Genomic DNA, 17,356 nt, shown 5'->3' with positions numbered 1-17,356 from the left:
CTTTGGGATGGAAAAGTACGGGCCTTGTGGCGGTGGAAGCTGTGAGATGAAAACGAGGTAATTAAAAACCCGACATCGCTTCCAGAATTTGCCCTGAATCACCGTGCCAGTGCTGTTTTTGGTACTCCATCTCCCGGGCGCTTTCCCGGTGCTGTTGCTGGGCAGAACGGTTACACAAGTTACAAATTAAGCTGTCTGACTGCAGGGAGAACTATAAAAAGTACCGCTGGAGAGCAAAAATGACAAATACGCGGATTTGAAGGCTTTTATGATGACAATAAAACAACCTCCTGTAACCTGTAGGCAGAATACATTTAGTCAAAGATGCATTTATAAAAGGCGATCATCTTAACAGCAGTTTGATGTGCTTCACATACAGTGATGCACAGACACATCTCAGGCTGAGGCTTTCTTACAGGGAGACTTCCAGCCATCTGTAGCTGGTGGCTCACTAACCATAACAGCCTGCCATTGGTGCTGAACTTGGCAGCCAAAGCACCCAAGTGTTAATGACAGGACACCAGCACAGAAAGATGCTATCTTCCAAAAAAGCACTTTGGGCTTCTGCTTCATCTCCGTTTTATTTTCTTCACAGAGCTTTTGATTCATCTGAAGCTTGAGAAACAGTAACTTGCAGGAGCAGTTCTGAGGACAGTTGGGCATTGAGCTGCATGTTGGAGCGGCACAGTGAGCAAAGTGACCACCTCAAGCAGATTTTGGAAAGCACCAGGAAGGGAGGGTGATACAGGTGAAGTATCCTCCAGTGTGAGGTGCTGAGTGGAGCAGTCACTGTCATTTTGAACACAGAGCCTGTCAAGACTGAATTTTATGTGGAACAAGCTGGTTTGTAGTCACAAGTACAGCCAGAGGACGAAGGAGAAGCAAGTGGCAAAGAGTGAAGAAAACCAGGCAGTGGAAGGGAAGGTTCAGCTGCTTGCGTTTAAGGTTAGTGTACCTGTTAACTGTGGGGCAGGCTAGAAAAGAAGCATTTCAGAGCCATGCAAGATGTTCACAGTCTCTTAAGTGACAGCTGCCATTTCTGTTGGAGTAGGGTTTCAAAATCATGACCACTGGAGTTGCTGTTGTGAAGGATATTGCGTGCAAGTGGAGTGGTTTCCTTCAACTGAAGCAAAACCCACAGCATTTCATTAGCTTCTTTTCTCTCTTCTTTACTCTGTGTGATCTAATGTGGCAGTAGGGATGCTGGAAACATTTTTAAAAAGAAAGACAGAAAAAGGATATATTCACAAAACAAAAATGCATCATGAGCTATTAACTAAAACTCATCTCTAGCTGTCTGTGTAAGAACCCCGGAGGCAAAAGGAGTTTTCTGTGGTCTTTTTTTTTTGTTCTTATATGCTGCTTTTGGGTATCCTTTATTGGCTTCTTAGGCAGGACACTGAGTCAGGTGTGTTCTACTCTCTCTTTTCTTATACCCTTATATTCACTTGTTCTTGGCAGTTCATTGGCATGTGCACTATTGGTAGTCCCATCGTCTTGGACCAGTGTTGGTCATCCTGGATCTGTAAGATGATACAGCCTTACCTCTATGACATAGTTAATATGCACCAGAAGTGCAAATCTACATGTTGGCAACTGAGTTACTGGCAGGCATGTCACAAATTGCCCTTTGAGTCACACTGCCGTCTGTAATACAGAAATTGAGGTAACACAAAGTCTGACAAAATGTCTGTTCTGCTGAACAAACCATTTGCTTTTATGAAGTTGGGCCCATTATTAATCCTTCTGGCTTTGAGGGAAGAGACAGGAAAACACAGATCAGAGTTACTTCAAGTGTTATGTTGACAGGCAGGAAGGCAGACAGGGGGAAGAGCAAGACAGAAGGGAGGAGCTTCTGTAGAGGGAGTCAAGAAAGATGCAGAAATTCCCTCACAGCATGTTTGGGGCCTTTTCATTGACATCTACATGCGATAGCGTGCTGGAGGTCATTCTGGAGTGACCTCCTGTCTTATCCAGCCAGCTTCAGCATTGGTTATGGATTCAAACTGTAAAGGATATGTGCCTTGTAATGTACAGCAACGCGTGCTTTCAAGGCAGGTTTAGCTAGCATCCACCCACAAACACGAGCCATTACTCACAGGCACAGTACAGTGTAGACGTACCCTGAATCACCTCCATCACAGAAGCTTGTAAAGAAGCTTGCAGAAGCTTGAGTTAGCCATTTAGCTTTTAATTTAGCAGAGCAACAAATATTCATTAGAAATATTGTCAGAGTTTTCTTTCACTAAGATTCTTCTTAAACACTTCCACTCTTGCCAGTTGCTCTTCACTTCTGTATAACTCAGAATTATTTGACAGACATAACTTACAAAAAACCATGAAGTAAACATGAATTTCCTCTTATTCTGGTCCTTATGTAATTAGGTTCATCAATTTCAAATGCCAGCTTTTTTTTTTGTTTCTTGCAAGAATGTACTTTTATCTCTGACTGGTGATCCCTATGAGGTCAGTTCTGCTGGAGAACCAGCTGAGGCTGTCGGGGGAAAAAAAGGCTTGCTTCTACTCTGTATTTTTTGGCAGTGGCAGAAGAGGAGGAGAAGAATGGTAATAGCAAAGGACATAGCATTAGGAAAAGCTAAATGTTGTTTTGTAAAACCACAAGTTTCCTATTATGACTACCAGTATTTGAGTTTAAAATCCTTGTTCTATAAAAATGTGATTCTGGTGTTTACATCTCTCAAATTAACAGACTCAGCCAGGAGCGGGTGGTTGCTTTGCAGGCTGTCTTTCAATAACAGCCTGTTGGAAGCCCATGAATCACAGGCTGAGCAGCACTCATCTCTAGCAGAGCTGTTTTAACCCTGTAACTGAAGGTTAATTAGAAGATGAAACTCAGGTCGGCTTGATGTTTTCCTTTTTCTCCTTGGTTATGAGGGGTTCTTCTGTTTGCTGTTGTGGTTGGTTGGTTTTTATTTCAGTAGTTCACTCATGCAGACATCACATGTGGGTTTTTAAATATTGTGTAAGAAAAACATCTATTCATGTCTTCATTGTGTTACAGGGAAAAATATTGTTCTCTGTATAACACTGGGCTAAGAAGAATCTAGGTATAAGTTCTTCTTTTCTATGACCTAGATAAGATTTTGTACCCTTATCAACAGTGAGATTGTTGGCTCAAGAGCACCATGCAGAGAGTAGCAGAACTAATACCTGCTTGGGTAAGTACAGGCATAGGTAAACTTGGCAGTGGGCAAAGGAAAGGAATGCATAAAGGCCAGGTAACAGAGGCCTTGTGGCCTCAGATGAGAAAGAAGAGGTGAGCTTTTCCTTTGCCATAACAGATGTTTGTGTTATATTTAAATTACTGTAGCAATATGGCCATATATTACAGCATGAAGGGCTTAGTCAAAACAGGGCATCACAGGAAGGAGAACTGTGGTGAACACCCAGCCTCACTGAGCTGTTATTTCCCTGTGAATAATGAATGGCTTAGATGAAAATATCAGGTCAGATAGGCTGATTCATAGAGAATTATGCTTGTTCCTCAGACCAGAGGTTTTGGAAGGGGTTGAAGTGAGCACCTGCTTTGATGAAGTTAGAGCTGATGCCATTTGCTATGGCAAGTAGTACAGCAAATTTTAAAGCATGGAAGAAACTGATTCAGCAAAAAAAGTGCTGAGTTTTGTATATTGTATTAGGAGTAGAATGAACAGCTTACGTACAAAGGAGGCCTTAGGGAAGGTTATCACAACAGTTTTCTATTGCAGCTATGTGATCTGAAAGCTGCACAGGGCTTTGAGTTTTATTCACGTGGCCTGTAAAATGCACTGTATATCTATGGCAGTCCAAAGCCTTTCTTAGTTGGTTTGTGCATCTGGGTTGTGCTAGAAAGCTCAATTATGTCCTTTCATGTTCCTCACGCAACAAAGGATGGCACTCTTAAAAGTGAAGATTTCTATCCACATATGTTCACATCTGTCCACTTCAATTAGAAATTTATTTTCTGATCCAGCTTACTGCTACTGCGCAGTAGATGTTGAGTCCAAAAATTCTCTTGATGGCATGTGTATTATAAGGCATCATATGCTATTATAAGGCATCGTATGCATTCCTCTGATTTAAATAGCATTGCAGAAAAAACAAGCGCAGTGGTGGTGTAGCCACTAGAAAGTTACTGACTTCCACAGTTGTTCCAGCTCTGTTACATATTTGCAGTAACTAACTGCACCTTTTGCAGCTGGAATAAGCATTAAAACCATGAAGCTCACATGGCTGCTGAGAATCAGCAAAGCCTCGAGTGTTTCCTTGTAAGCATAGTTTATGAAAACACCTCAAAATCTGAAAGCAAGGCAGTTTGTACTGATTCTGTATCTGTAGTGTTTTGACTTTTTTCATTCTTTCAGAAGTGTTTGTCAGAGGGGAAAGTTGAACTGTTAGTCATATTCCCTACATTAGAAATAGAACAGATTGTATCCATTTGGGTAAATCCATTTCTTTCAGTTTCACTCTGCCACTGAGTGCAGCCTGGGCCTCGCTGCACTGTGGCTGCTCTGACCATGACCCCTGTTTGGATTTCTGGGAAGGAGAGCCCGGGATGTGCAAAGGATCCTATACTTCTTTAATTGCAGCACTGTCAGGCTTGTCATGCTTTGATCCAGCTTTCTCTGCTTTTCTAACTGTTCATGTCTGAGCCACTGGCAAAAAACCAGCACTCACATTCTTCAGAACCAGATTTCAGTCTTTCTTCCCTAGCACATAGGATTTGAAGCTCCTCTGCTGTTACTCCAGGAAAACCAGCCCTGTTTGCTCACATCCCTGCTCTGGACACCCAGCTGTGTGCTGTGCTGCCGTTCCCTTGGGGGCTGCCTCTGCAAAGTGCTCATAGCTGGGCAGCGACATCGTGTGGCCCTGTGGGCCCCCAGCTGCATTTGGTCCTGCAGCAAAGAGGGCTTGAGAGCCAGGACACCATCTGAAAACCAACAGTGCATTGTGTTTAATTAGATAAGTGGCATTGTTGATGCGTTGGTCAGTTTTACAAAAGAAAAGAGTTAGACCTTGTTTCAGACACCCAACAGTATTGATGCTTCTGATGCTTTTTTTTTTTTCTTAACAACATGTTGGCTATATAAAAATATTTTCTAGTATTTTCTTTTTCACTGATGGTTCATGAACAATCTGCTGCAGAAAGAGGAAAATCACAGGAGTTGAACCTTCTATGAGAGGAAACTTTTTCTTCTAGTGTCAGTAATCTGAGACATTACATGTTGAAACACCATGTGAAAACATTACAACCAGACTGTGACTTCTTTACAGTGATAATTGTGCTTTATCCAGAATCTGCAAAAGTAAACATTTTTTTATTTATCAAATTGTTATAAAACTCTTCTACCCACCTTACTAAAGTTTAAAATCTTGGAAAAACAGAAAAAATATTGAAGAGAACAGATGTTAACACTGAAATTCACTGAGACAAAGCAAACAGCAAACTAATGGCCATTCCAAGATTATTTCTGCTGTTGTAGTTGTTTTTTAGACAGTCTTGGAATTATATCTAGGCTTTCCAGTTTGGGATTTTAATTTTCTGGATATTATTAAGTATCCAATAAACAGTACCTTGTATGAAAGATGCTCATAGATGATGCATAACACATAAACCAGACTCTTATGGTAATGGAAAGACTCTCATTAATTTCGCCAGATCACAGGCATAAAGGTCAGCACCTAACTTAGGAGATTCCCTTAGGGCCTGTGTGCATCTTCGGGGTATTTTGTTGTACAGCAATTCACACTTCTCCTTTGGGCCTAACTGGAATTCATCAGTGAAACCTGAAAACATAAACCTACTTACAGTATCTGAAGATATAAGCACAGAGCCCAGCACTGCTGTAACTGGTGGTGGTGGCAGAGTTTTCAGCAAAGGAGAGTCATGCTGAATTCTTAGAGCAAGACTTTGCTGTTTCAGGAAAGGAATATGAGAGGTATCTGCCTCTCCTCTCAAGGCTACGGAGTTCAGACAGCGCAGTAAGATGAACACTGTAAGTTACTGCTGCTAACTTCTAACCTCATATCAACTACTGCACAAATGTTTGATTTACAGTATCAAAAATAATAAAATGTTTCTTCTCAGGCTGAAGCTGAAGAAAGGTGCCCACAGTCTAAAATACAAGAACGTTCCTCTTCGTTCATTTAGACACTGGCCATCTGCACAACAGTGCACCTCTTGGTCTTTTTTCATGTGGGCACAGAAACGAAACAAAGGAGAGGGAATCTAAAGTGGCAGTATACAGCAGATCACTGATCAGTCAGCACTCAGTTTACAAGACCTAGTTTTCTCAAAACCATTTGTGTGCCCTTCAGAGTCAAGTTTTCTTCAAAGAGGAGGGTGGAGGACAGTTCCAGTACCTCAGTGAAAGAACAGCCTGGGACAAAACCCTTAATGAGGGAATAAAGATAATTCACACAGGGTTCATTATGGAATGCTGGCGATTTTTCTCTAGCTAAAAACTCCACTTTGTGGTTTGCTGTGAGATATTTAACCAGCAGTAGCAGGAGTGAGCAGAAAGCACATTTCATCTTGTGAAGAATGCTGAGTGTGCTGCTGGGGAAAGACTTCCATGGCTTGCCCAGGTGAGCAGAGGGGAAGGGTGCTTTGAGCTGCTGCCTCCAGGATGTGGCTGTCTCTGTGGCTTCCCAGCAGTCTGCTTCTGCTTTGTTCTGAGCTCTGCTCACCTATGCAGTCACACAAAGCAGATTCCAACCCTGGCAATAAGCTGTAGATTTTTCCTCAGCAGCCTGCACAGCTGTACGGAGTGTTCTCTGAGCCTCTGACAGATTTCAGCAGTGTTAATTGTGCTGATACCCTGTTCAATGAATTGCACTTGAAAGTAATTGCACTAATACGTAGTCCTGTGTTTTTAAGTGCTTTTCAGATACCACAATGCAGCTGATTTAATTCAGTCCCAATCCCATGCAGAGGTTTCAGGCTGCAGCTATCCTCTCAAACACCTGGTAAATGAAGGCTCCTGTATTATTAGAAACATTTTACGTCTTGGGCCCAACTCAACTCTTCTGAAAAGTGATCATCTGGAAATCAGCCTGTGGTCCGTCTGCATCACATGGATGATCCCTGCTTTCTGAAACAATCTGTTCCACTGTTTTTGAAGTCTCCAGGCCCTGTGAGCAGGGGCTGTCCAACGCATCGCCGCTGCTGTTGCAGCGAAGAGGAGAGGTGATGTCGGAGGGCTGCTCTGGGGGTTTGCCTGGAGCAGGAGGCAGGGGCACGGACAGGGGAAGGTTCATCATGTAGAACACATTGCCCAGACGTCGAGACACCTTCAAAGACAGAAACAAAATCGCAGTGGTTGTTTCAGGAGGTGATTTTGCTGTCAATAAATGTCAAGGTTGGCTGTTGTGTAGCAGTGCCAGAGACGTGGCCTGGAAGCTGCCTAGTGCCCTCCAAGGATTAGCAGTGGTTAACAAAAGTAAACAAAATCCACGATGAAAGTAAGAGCAGAAAACTTCAAACATAGAGGGACAGCCTGTCTACAAATCATTTAAGATTCTATTCCCAGGAAGACTGTAGAAACCTTTACGTGGTGGATTTTAAAGGTCAGATTGGAGCTAAAGCAAGTATGTATCAGAACAGTTCTTACCGGTGGGAAAGGACAAAGAGGAATACAAGGGAGTAAATCCATCAAATACCTTTGCATTACCAGGCTCAGCCCAGTCTCCAGCACTGCTGTGTCCTGAATCTGCCCTGAGCATCTCTCAAACTGTCAGTCCTGACACCCCACCTCCACTGACCCTCTGCTGCTTCATGCAGAGATGCAAAAGCAAACCCTGCTGGAGGAATTTCTTTTCCCCCACTATTATAGCAATGAGCTTATGAGCGAGAAAAAAATGTGGTTTAGTTTGGAAAAAAAACATCTTGATTGCTTCTGAGCCTTTCACATCTGCATGACTTGCTAGTTTTGGTACGTTTGATATTACCTGAGAACGGATTTTTAACGCTGGCCCGAGTTTTAATCCCATGGTATCTAGGAGATGTTCTTCTGTTAGCAGTGGGAGGGTTTCTCCATCGATAGCATGGTCTTTGAATATCTGATGAAAAGAAAATAACATCGAGGTGTGCCCAAACAGACTTCACCAGTTATTCTTTATGCTTAACCCTGAGCTGTAGACAACAGACAGAGGAAATCATTTCAGTGTTTTATCTTCGTGTTTCTCTCGTAACTGCAGTGTGGTGTCCTTTGTTCAGATATATGGACATCTGCACATTTTCCTGTAGCTTATCTACTTGTTTTTAGCAAGTGGGGACTTAGTAATCTTTTGGTGTTACTTAGTGTTGGTTTGGTGCATCTGTTGGTTTTGTTGTTTTTTTGTTGGTTGGTTGGTTGCTGTTTTGTAAGATGGTGACAACTAGTAAGCCTCTGTATTTGTCGTATTTATTTGCTGATCTTAAATCTAGATGATCCTAAAGACCTTAAAATGTGACAGTGACCATTAGGTGTGTTTGTCATCACCTGGGCATAATCGGAGCAGCCTGGGAGGCTAATGATGAAGCTGTACACATCATCAACCGTCCACTTGCGGATGTCTTCAATGGTGGAAATGTCTTCTCCGTTCAGGATCAGGCCATGTGCTGCTTTAAGGAGGAAACACAGATGTTATTTTTGTAGAATTCTGCTGGCAAACCAGTAGGAGAAGAATGCTGACATAAGGTTATGTACACTGCATGAACAGCACCGTGCAGTCACCGATACGGTAATCCTTGACGCCAGAGTCACTTGAGAGTTGTAACTGGTCTTGGAGGGTTTGCTTTTATTTGCTGTATGCACTGTACATACCAGTCACTGAATGTGCAAAGCACACTGCAGCATTTCCAACAGCATTATCCAGTGCTGTTGATTCGTTATACTTTACCACTGTTTTACCTTCATCCAGAGATTTTGTTTGAATTCCTGTTGCAGACAGGAACTGAATAGTTAACATGCATCGTTTGTTTTTTCAGTGAGATGGTATCTTTGGTAAATGATCCTGCACAAACATCCCAGCCTGTTCTCATGTCAGGTACTGGGATGTTTTGTGCCATATGTACATTTAAAAGCCTCAAAGCTTTACAAACTGTGATTGTTGTACAGTGACCTTGTGACTGTGTCTTATGTAGAGCTCCTAAAGAAGGCAAGGTTCTCCTAAAGCAATGCAGCTTTAATGGGATTCCTTGTCCCATCCAGCAGAACCCTGGGGAACCCTAAGGTGCTGCCAACTTCACTGTGTCATTGCATTGCCCTGCAAATAAACCCTGAAACCTCCACTGTGCCAGGAAGCTGCAGGTCTGCAGGTAGGGAAAGCCACTCTTTACCATTGTTGACATGGACTTACCAAGTCTTTTTGCAGCATAGGAGTTCTATATTAAGTTGCTGTGACAATTGTACCCAAATTTGCTTTAAAGAAGCGGAAGACATAAGAGCAATTCAATAGAAACAATTACTAATGACATGCCATTTTAACTGTAATCTGGAGACCTTACAAACCTGGAGGTAGCAGTGGGTTGCTGGGAACTGGAAATCCATATGGTAGTGCTGAGAACGGGATGGCAGACGGGTACATGTACTTGTCATCAAAACTAGCACAGGAGCTATTAGACTCCTTCTCACTTGTGTTGTTGCAGCTGTTGGGTTCAGCAGAAATTTCGTGATTAGCACAGTTTTTTCTCAAGTCTTGCTCCAACTCTTTGCAGTTTTTGGCAACTGCTGACAGCTCCACCTGATTTTTGCTTTGTTCGTGTTTGTTTGCCGTCTCCACCTCCGCCTCTTTCTTGTCTTCTTTCTCATCATCTGCTGCAGTGGAAGCCGGGTCTGTACTTTTGTCTTCAGCTTGGCTCTTGGTGCCGTTGGCCCCGCAGTCTGCAGCTTTGTGGTTTGCAGCTCTCCTCCCCGGCCGGCGGCTCCTCTCCCTTTGCAGGGTGCTGACGGGGGGATAGGGGCTGGTGGCCATCAGCATGGTGTTACCATGGATGTCGTCGAGGGTGGTACGATGAACATACAAGTCACTGGGAAGGTGTCCTTCAGGCAGCCTGTGCCTTCCACGGAAAGCAATGGGGCTGGCTGGCATCCCGTGGTAAATGAAAGGTGCTTCCAGGCTCAGCAGTCCTTTCCGATGAGCTTTCTCCATTTCTTTTTGCTGAAAAATAGCACTCATCTCCATCTCCATTCTAAGAGACACACAGAGCACGAGCAGTCAGAGCAGCTCAGTTCCTCGATCCCCTCTTTTTTTCATGTCAGATTAAAACCAAGCTATGGTTGAAGAGATTAAAGAGTACTGCTTTTCATCCCTCTGCCCTATATTGCTGCTATTTGTGAGATGTCATAAATACTGCAGGTGGAATGGTGAGCTTGCCTATATTTAATATGTTGCCAAGTACATACAATAAACTAAAAGGAAGATAAGATATACTTGTCATGTGATACCTCTGTGCACTATTTCAGACAAGAAAAAGAGAAGTGTTATTTGTGTATCAGCAATCCAGGCATTATAACAGGGGTTACATTCTCTTCAGATTTGGAAAAGTGTCTCTGGGGTCATAAGGGCCAAAGGCTACAGAAAATAAACGATTAATATTTCCAATCAGGAAATTATACTGAAAACTGGAAAATGGCAGTGATATTGTAAATATTCCAGTGGAGTTGAGAGATGGGAGAACAGAGCCCATCTAACAGCACAAAGCAGAGGGGCTGCAGCTTCCTTTCTTGCTTTGAGAAATCTGCAGTGGAATTTCTATATTCTTATTTGAAAAAGGGTTTATGAGGTCAACAAAGCCCATAAAGGGAGCTTAGATAGCCTTCTAAACACTGCAATAAGAGTACCAGGACAGAGAGGCTGACTTCTGGGGGACTTCTCCTTAGAACTGTCAAGAAAACCTCTTGGGCAGCAGGTGACTGTTCCATCACTCCTTACAGTCCAGTTCTTTTTTCCCTCTACCCTCTTTTCAGCTGTGCCACAGTCTGCATCCTCAACTTCCTGCTTTCAGTGTGTGACGGTGTTTTGCCTGTGCCCCATTTTCTTGTACATCTTGCCCAATTATCACTACTCACACACTGCTCTTAGGTGGAGGTAAACAGCAGAGCGTGACACCTCACTTGTTTTTCTCCAGGGTTTATCGTGTGGCAGAAGCTATCTGAAACACGGTGCTGATTCAAGTGCTGTGCTATGGGGGGTTTGGTAATCAGGTCTGGCTGACTGAAGAGCTCTAGACACACCTGTCATAATTCTGAGATGTGTGATCAGGATGTATCTCTTCTTTGATCTTAATCTTACTGTGTGAGAGATGCTGCAACCAGTGGAGCCCAGCATGGCTCTGGTTGGGGCTGGAGTTGATGGAGATGGTGTGGCTGTAATGGAGGGTGTTTGGGATAACTTAACCAGCAACTGATTGCACTGGTGCTATTCAAACAACCTGTCTGTGGTAATCTGCCAGTCAGATTGTTTGACTGCAGCAGGAAGGCTGCCCACCCACCTTGGCAGGGCAGAGGTGCAGCTCAGTCATCCCTGCAGCCCAGCTGTGGAGGCTGAAGATATTGCATACAATAGCACAGCTGTAAAGTTTGAATTTGAATTTGTTTTTGACTTTTTGTAACTTTGGGGTGTTTGGATCCAGAGTTCAAGGGCTGGGTCTGAAACCTGCAGTGTGTTTGTTTCTTTAACCAGGCTGAGGATTTGGTTTCTTTTCTTTGTATCGTTTTGAGGCTAAAGGAGAATAGGGGCAAGCAGAAATTTCAATGGCTTCAGAGATAGGAGTGCCCTCTGGTTTGCTGGGTGATGTGAAAAAGAATCTCAATCATCCCCAATAAGCCCCAACAAAGCCTGTGAGTTCCTGACTTCCATCTGCTGCCCCAATCCCAGCTGCATCTCACAGCAAAGCTTATTGCAGGCAATACCTGGCAATATTTTGTTTCTGAACCAGTTCCTGTCTTCTGGCCACAGCCTCCATGGATTCTGGTTGGAGAAAGCCATACCCTTAAAGGAAGAGGAAGAAAAGTCTTTAGTCTTTTTCCTCAAGCAAACACACAAAGCCCAAAGCCATGCAAAAGCACTTTAAGAGCTTTTCAAGACTCAAACTGTGTGCTTTGTCAGCAAGCCAGAACGACTTTGAGTTAAATTAAATGCTATCTGTGTTCACTGCCTCTGTGGTAATAAGTAGGAGAAGCATGAAGCCTGGCACCAGGCGTGTAGTTAGGTGCACCTGCCAGTGTCTGTAAAGGAAAGGGACAGCAGGGCTGTGTTGTAGACACTGCTGATAAAGCTTCAGAAAGCTCTGGGTGCTGCAGGCAATGCTTTGCTACCTGGGCCTGGGTAGATGCGGCTGGGCAGCAGGCTGGGCATGCTGCTGTGCTGCGGGACTGCGGGCCCCAGGTGCGACGCGATGTGAATCTGCCTTGGGTCGGCCGTGGCCGTCATTTCAGCTGAAGGTAACAGATCTCTGAAAGACAAACACACGTTCAGACACAGAAGGGGACATTCTTCAGTTAATAGTAATGTGAGATTTTTAGGCACTCGAGGACAGCACAGGACTGTTTATTCTGTATCTGCAGTGTTGCTACAGAGAAGCGTTGCAGAATACCTGTCAACCAGCCGAGGCTCGAACTGCGAGGGGATTGCCTGCATTCTCTGCTGGGCTGTGCCCATCAGCTGAGGGTTCACTGCCATCAGCTGGTTCCTCATGAGCATCTCTTGTCGCTGCCGCAGTTCTGGCACAAAGCACACACAGAAAGTGATTCTTTCTGTAGTAAAACTCTAGCAGAAAAATAGTTTCTGTATGATTTAGCAAATCACGCTTTTCTTAGCAACATCGTCTAAGAAAAAGACAACTTCACTGCCACCTTAACCACTTTGTTTAAATAATGCAGTTTTATGCAATCAGTCACAAAACTAAACAGAATGTGCACTGTCAAGTGAATAAAAGGACAACTTACAACGAGCAATAATTCACATATCACTATTAAACAGCCAGAAATGTTAAGTTCTCTGCTTGAGAGAGTTTCATTCTTAATGCCATTTCCTTTAAAGTAGTTGTATTAGCTGGGACCTGCAGTGAGGCAGAAGCTCTGGAAAGAGCCTGCAGCTGTATGGCAGAACCTCACAATGCCCAGTTAACACTTCTGTTGCTGAGTTCCTCTGTGGCCTTGACAACTCTTCCAGCTGCTTTGCACCTCTTGATCAAATTCTGGATGCTAAGAATTTCCCATGTTAACTTTTAACTACCTTAATGGAGAAATATTCCTCCAATTATTCCTAAGACAAACTTGAGATACCTTTTTAAAGGTATCTCTGCAGAGATTAGCAGTTCTGTAAACGAACATGGAGTTAGTTGGGTTTCTTCCTGCTTACCTCCTGCTGCCATGCCGCTTGCTAGACGGTAGAGGTGCTTTTCTTCCAGTGCTCCCTGTTCCCCCAGGATAGACATTTTTCTCATGTGATCTCGTGGAGTCATACTTCAAGGAGACGGCAGCAACTTTTCCAAGGTAAAGAACTGGATTGACAGGTCCAAAGAAAGGAAGGAGACATTCAATGATGCAAGGAATTGGCAGGTTATACCAGTTATTGCTCAGATAATCAAGTAGTCCTTCTGGCAGTCACAACCATGCCCTTCAGTGCTTGGGGATTATACTGGTTATCAGAAAGAAACTTTGAGTTTTCAGAACAGTGCAAATGTTTCTGTTTATACTGAGTTGTTCAGTGTTCTTGGTCTTACTGTGTGGGGCAAGTGAGGATGTTGTGAAATATCAGCTGTTCAGAAGGATGTCTTGAGGCCAATATCGTTTGACTGCAGCCCTGAGAACTGTGACATGAACTCATAGTCTTTAAGGTAAATATCCCTGTTCTGAATGGGGAATTGTGATCGTATAGGGCCCTGTCTGCTAGCTGAAAGGGATGGAAAGAAGTGGCAGAGGTAAGCAGTTCCAAATCACATCAGCCTCTTCAGACTGCCAAGTGACGTGAAAAAGGTAAAAGAATGTATGTGCTTTGTAGTGATGGAAATAGTGATTAAAAAAGTCAGATTTATGGGTAGATGAAGTCAGATGAACAGTAGAAATCTAGACAGAAAACTGCACTACTGATGCATTGTAGAACAGCTGTACTTCATTGAGGTGGATTGCATCAGCGTTTCTGAGTCTGCCCAAACAAGCAGGTGGCTAGATTACAAGTGATCCTGATAGCAAGGGAATGAGTAATCACAAAGCACCCTGCTCAGGATCTGGGGGCAATGATCTACACAGGATTATCAGTGTAAATGCCAGCCTTCTCCAGGAACTCTTTTAGCCCGTTGGCTTGTTTTATTTTTCCTCACATTTATGTTAAACTTGCTTTGCAGGCTGGAATGTATTTTTGTTCTTATACTCTGTTGTGCCTGCTCTTGGTCTTACTGAGTCAATACCTGTGTTCCCCAGAGCTGCTATGATGAAATCCCACTGTGGGATCCGTTTCATTTTGGTGACCCCCCACAATGACAGCAGTGCTATAAAGCCACCACTGAGACCAAATAGGGTGTGACAAGTGGGCATGGTTAGGGGTGAGCACAAGGCTGGTCCAGCCACCACAGGCTTTACCTTTAAACCAGTGAGCATGCATGGCATGGTGAATATCCTTGGTCTCAGCCTTAAGGTCAGTTTTCTGAAGGGTAAGCATGTTAGTCATTTCAACCTTACTGACTGTGAATCGAGGTCATACTTGCACCAAACCTGTTGAGTCCCCTTAGAATAAAGATGTTCCTTATGTTTGTAAATGTTTTAAGTGCTACGTTCTGTGTTGGCCAAGATTGAGGTCTTTCTGGATGCAGATAACCGTATCCAAACAAAGAAGAACACCACGATGCCCTTTGTTTTTGACATAGCTATCTGAACGTGTGCTGCTGGACGTGTTTCCATTTGATTTTTTTTTTTAGGGTACTTTAAACTTAAAGCGGTTTAGGATGCTGGGTGCCTCACGAAGAGCATTTGAGCTGCCAAAGTGCTTCTGAGCTCCTAAAGCATTTTAAAGCTCAGTACTAAAGCGATTTAGTGCTGAACTAAACTTTACAACAGCTCAAAAAATAGGTGGCAACTGCAAAGATGGTATTTACCATACTGTATCAATCCATGAGTCACTGAGGTGCTTTCGCTCACCCATGAGAGCTCTGTGCTGAATGCTCAGGAAAACAAAGCTGCAGTTATAAACCTCATCCTAATCCCTATTCAGCTGGCTGCAGAGCAGGAAGGTGCCAAGCAGCCACTACAGGTCCGAGTGGTTGCCATGAAAGAGGAGGTTTTTATCTTACTGTTCTATGAAATTAAGATAAAAAAAGAAAGTCAGTGTTAGCACTAACTAGGTTTCACCTGTCAGATGACTGGTAAGCTGTACCGCTTGTTCTATTTAGGACCTGCTAGCATGATTCGGTCCTTTGTTCTGTTAACAGCTGGGGACACACTTTGCTCTGGGGAAGCTGTCCCACTTTGGGGAAAAACGTACGAGTTTTATCAGACAATCCTTATCAGGCCTTCCTGGAGCTTCTACATATCTGCTGTTGTAGTGGAAACCCCTTCATTCTCCCCTGGTGCAACTTTGAAAGTGTGGAATTACGGAAAACCTGCTGGGAAAAGATCCATCTATTTTGATCCCAAGCTGCAGCCTCCATGTGGGATCAAATACAGCCCTCCTGTTTTGACATCAGTGGTGGTAACTGGTGTAAAACCATTAGCATCAGTATCCTGGTGGTGTTTTCTGTATAGCCCGTGCAGCTCCTCATACAAATATGGATTTTGTGTGGTATGCTGCCTGTTGACACTCTGTCTAATAGTCTCTTTTCAGAGCTGAAGTGGGACTACCTGAGACTTTTCTCAAAATCTTTCTTTTAAAAATTGAGGTTTTTTCTTTCAAATGTTATAATACCCACTAAAAGTGGGATTCCATACGCAGCGTATACAGCAGCACCATAGTGCACTTGATCCATATGTTTTGGTAGCTTGTTAGCCATTACTGATAATTATCTCATAGAGATACACCCAGACTTATAGAGCATCACTTTCAGGCAGCATTCATGACAGCAGCAACTTATACTGAAAAAGCCTTGGAACAGTATGACTCAAAAGTTCATCTGCATCTTCTCCCACTGAAGCAGTCACTGCTTCCACTGCCCCAGTGCTGGAGCCCTCGTGTGCCAAGAGGAGGGTTTTCACCTGAGTTGCTCCATAAAGTCATTCTATCTTGTCTTGTTTTCTGTTGTGCCAGTCAGCCCTATGTAACTTCTCTCGGATTTCTTCTCAAATGTATAAAAAACCTCTGGTATTTCTGGGAAAAAGTCCTCAGATGCTGTTTCCACTGAAATGGTGCTGCTTTCCTAAGCTCTATCAGGACGTCCGCGTGATGCACATCTTACGTAAATGACACACTTTGTATGTGTGTGTTAGCTGTATTAAATTACTTACCACCCTGATTTTCCTGTTCAAGGAAGCACTGAGCTGATCAGGTAGGATACTTACCTGGCTTAACATCCTAATGGTAAGACTCCTGTTTGACCTTGTGTCAGGAGGAGATGCTGAACTAGACTGGTTTATGTTACACTGTTTGGATTGATGCCTTTTTGAGCTACCTAGCTGGGGCTGTGATTGACAGGTCAAAATCAAGGTATTTAATGGAGGTTCTTACTATTATCACAGTGATTAGCATGTTAGAAACCAACTTCAGCAAAAAAAAAAAAAAGCTGTCTCTGGGAGAAGAGGGAACAAAAAGATCAGATGCAGGGAAAGTATGCTCCTGATACATATATTAGCTGGGATTTGAGAGCAGCTCAGAATCCTACAGCCAAGTTCATATAAATTCATACACGCCAGCTGTCTGGCGTTGCATTCATATATGGCTCTTCTCTGATCCTATTGCACAAATCCTGGCTGTACAGCACATTACAGGGATGAAGACAAGTTAATCTCTACCTTTAGAGTCTTACCCTTAGCAAACCCTTCTTGACAGCAGGCAGAAGCACTCACCCAGTACTAATTCTGTCTCAGTTTATTAGACAAGACATGGCAAGACACGAACTTCATGAACCACAAGTGTTTGGAAATCTCATTATTTGGTGTGCAGATTCAAAATGTCTGTAGCAGGGCTGTGTGTCCATATCATAACAGCATCTTATGTCTAGTGTGGGTTTGTTGGAAGACTTATTTTGTAGTTAAATGCTTTCAGGTTTCATTAGCTAATAGTGGTTTTATCTACATCAAACACAAGTAATTAGCATTTTTAAAGAACAGTTTTTGGTGTACCATTGCAATGAATGGATCTGCAGACTTTTTGGGAGAAGCTGAGTATTTCTTCAAATTCAAGTACATTTATGCCAGAGAAATCAGTTGAACATATAATATAA

At 43.2% G+C, this 17,356-nt stretch overlaps 2 protein-coding genes across 3 annotated transcripts in view; one reads left to right on the top strand and one right to left on the bottom strand.

Annotated features, from left to right (window-relative positions):
* Positions 1 to 846: 846 nt before the first annotated feature.
* The window catches only part of LRRC31 (leucine rich repeat containing 31), a 36,553-nt gene continuing 20,043 nt past the window's right edge, over positions 847 to 17,356 (top strand). For both annotated transcript variants that reach the window (XM_042881192.1, XM_042881189.1), the window contains exon 1: positions 847 to 945. The gene's annotated coding sequence lies outside the window, so the exon portion shown is untranslated. The remainder of the gene's footprint in view (positions 946 to 17,356) is intronic.
* SAMD7 (sterile alpha motif domain containing 7) lies at positions 7,021 to 13,450 on the bottom strand. The gene is made up of 8 exons (XM_042881039.1): positions 13,348 to 13,450; positions 12,581 to 12,707; positions 12,303 to 12,439; positions 11,898 to 11,976; positions 9,495 to 10,174; positions 8,484 to 8,605; positions 7,951 to 8,061; positions 7,021 to 7,293 (listed from the first exon to the last, which is right to left on the bottom strand). Exons 1-8 carry the CDS (start codon positions 13,448 to 13,450, stop codon positions 7,021 to 7,023), a joined length of 1,632 nt encoding a protein of 543 aa, XP_042736973.1.

Source organism: Lagopus leucura, unplaced genomic scaffold (assembly GCF_019238085.1).
Source record: "Lagopus leucura isolate 7727_CA_CO unplaced genomic scaffold, USGS_WTPT01 Super-Scaffold_100029, whole genome shotgun sequence".
NCBI lineage: Eukaryota > Metazoa > Chordata > Aves > Galliformes > Phasianidae > Lagopus > Lagopus leucura.
This window is presented reverse-complemented; position numbering and strand designations above follow the sequence as displayed.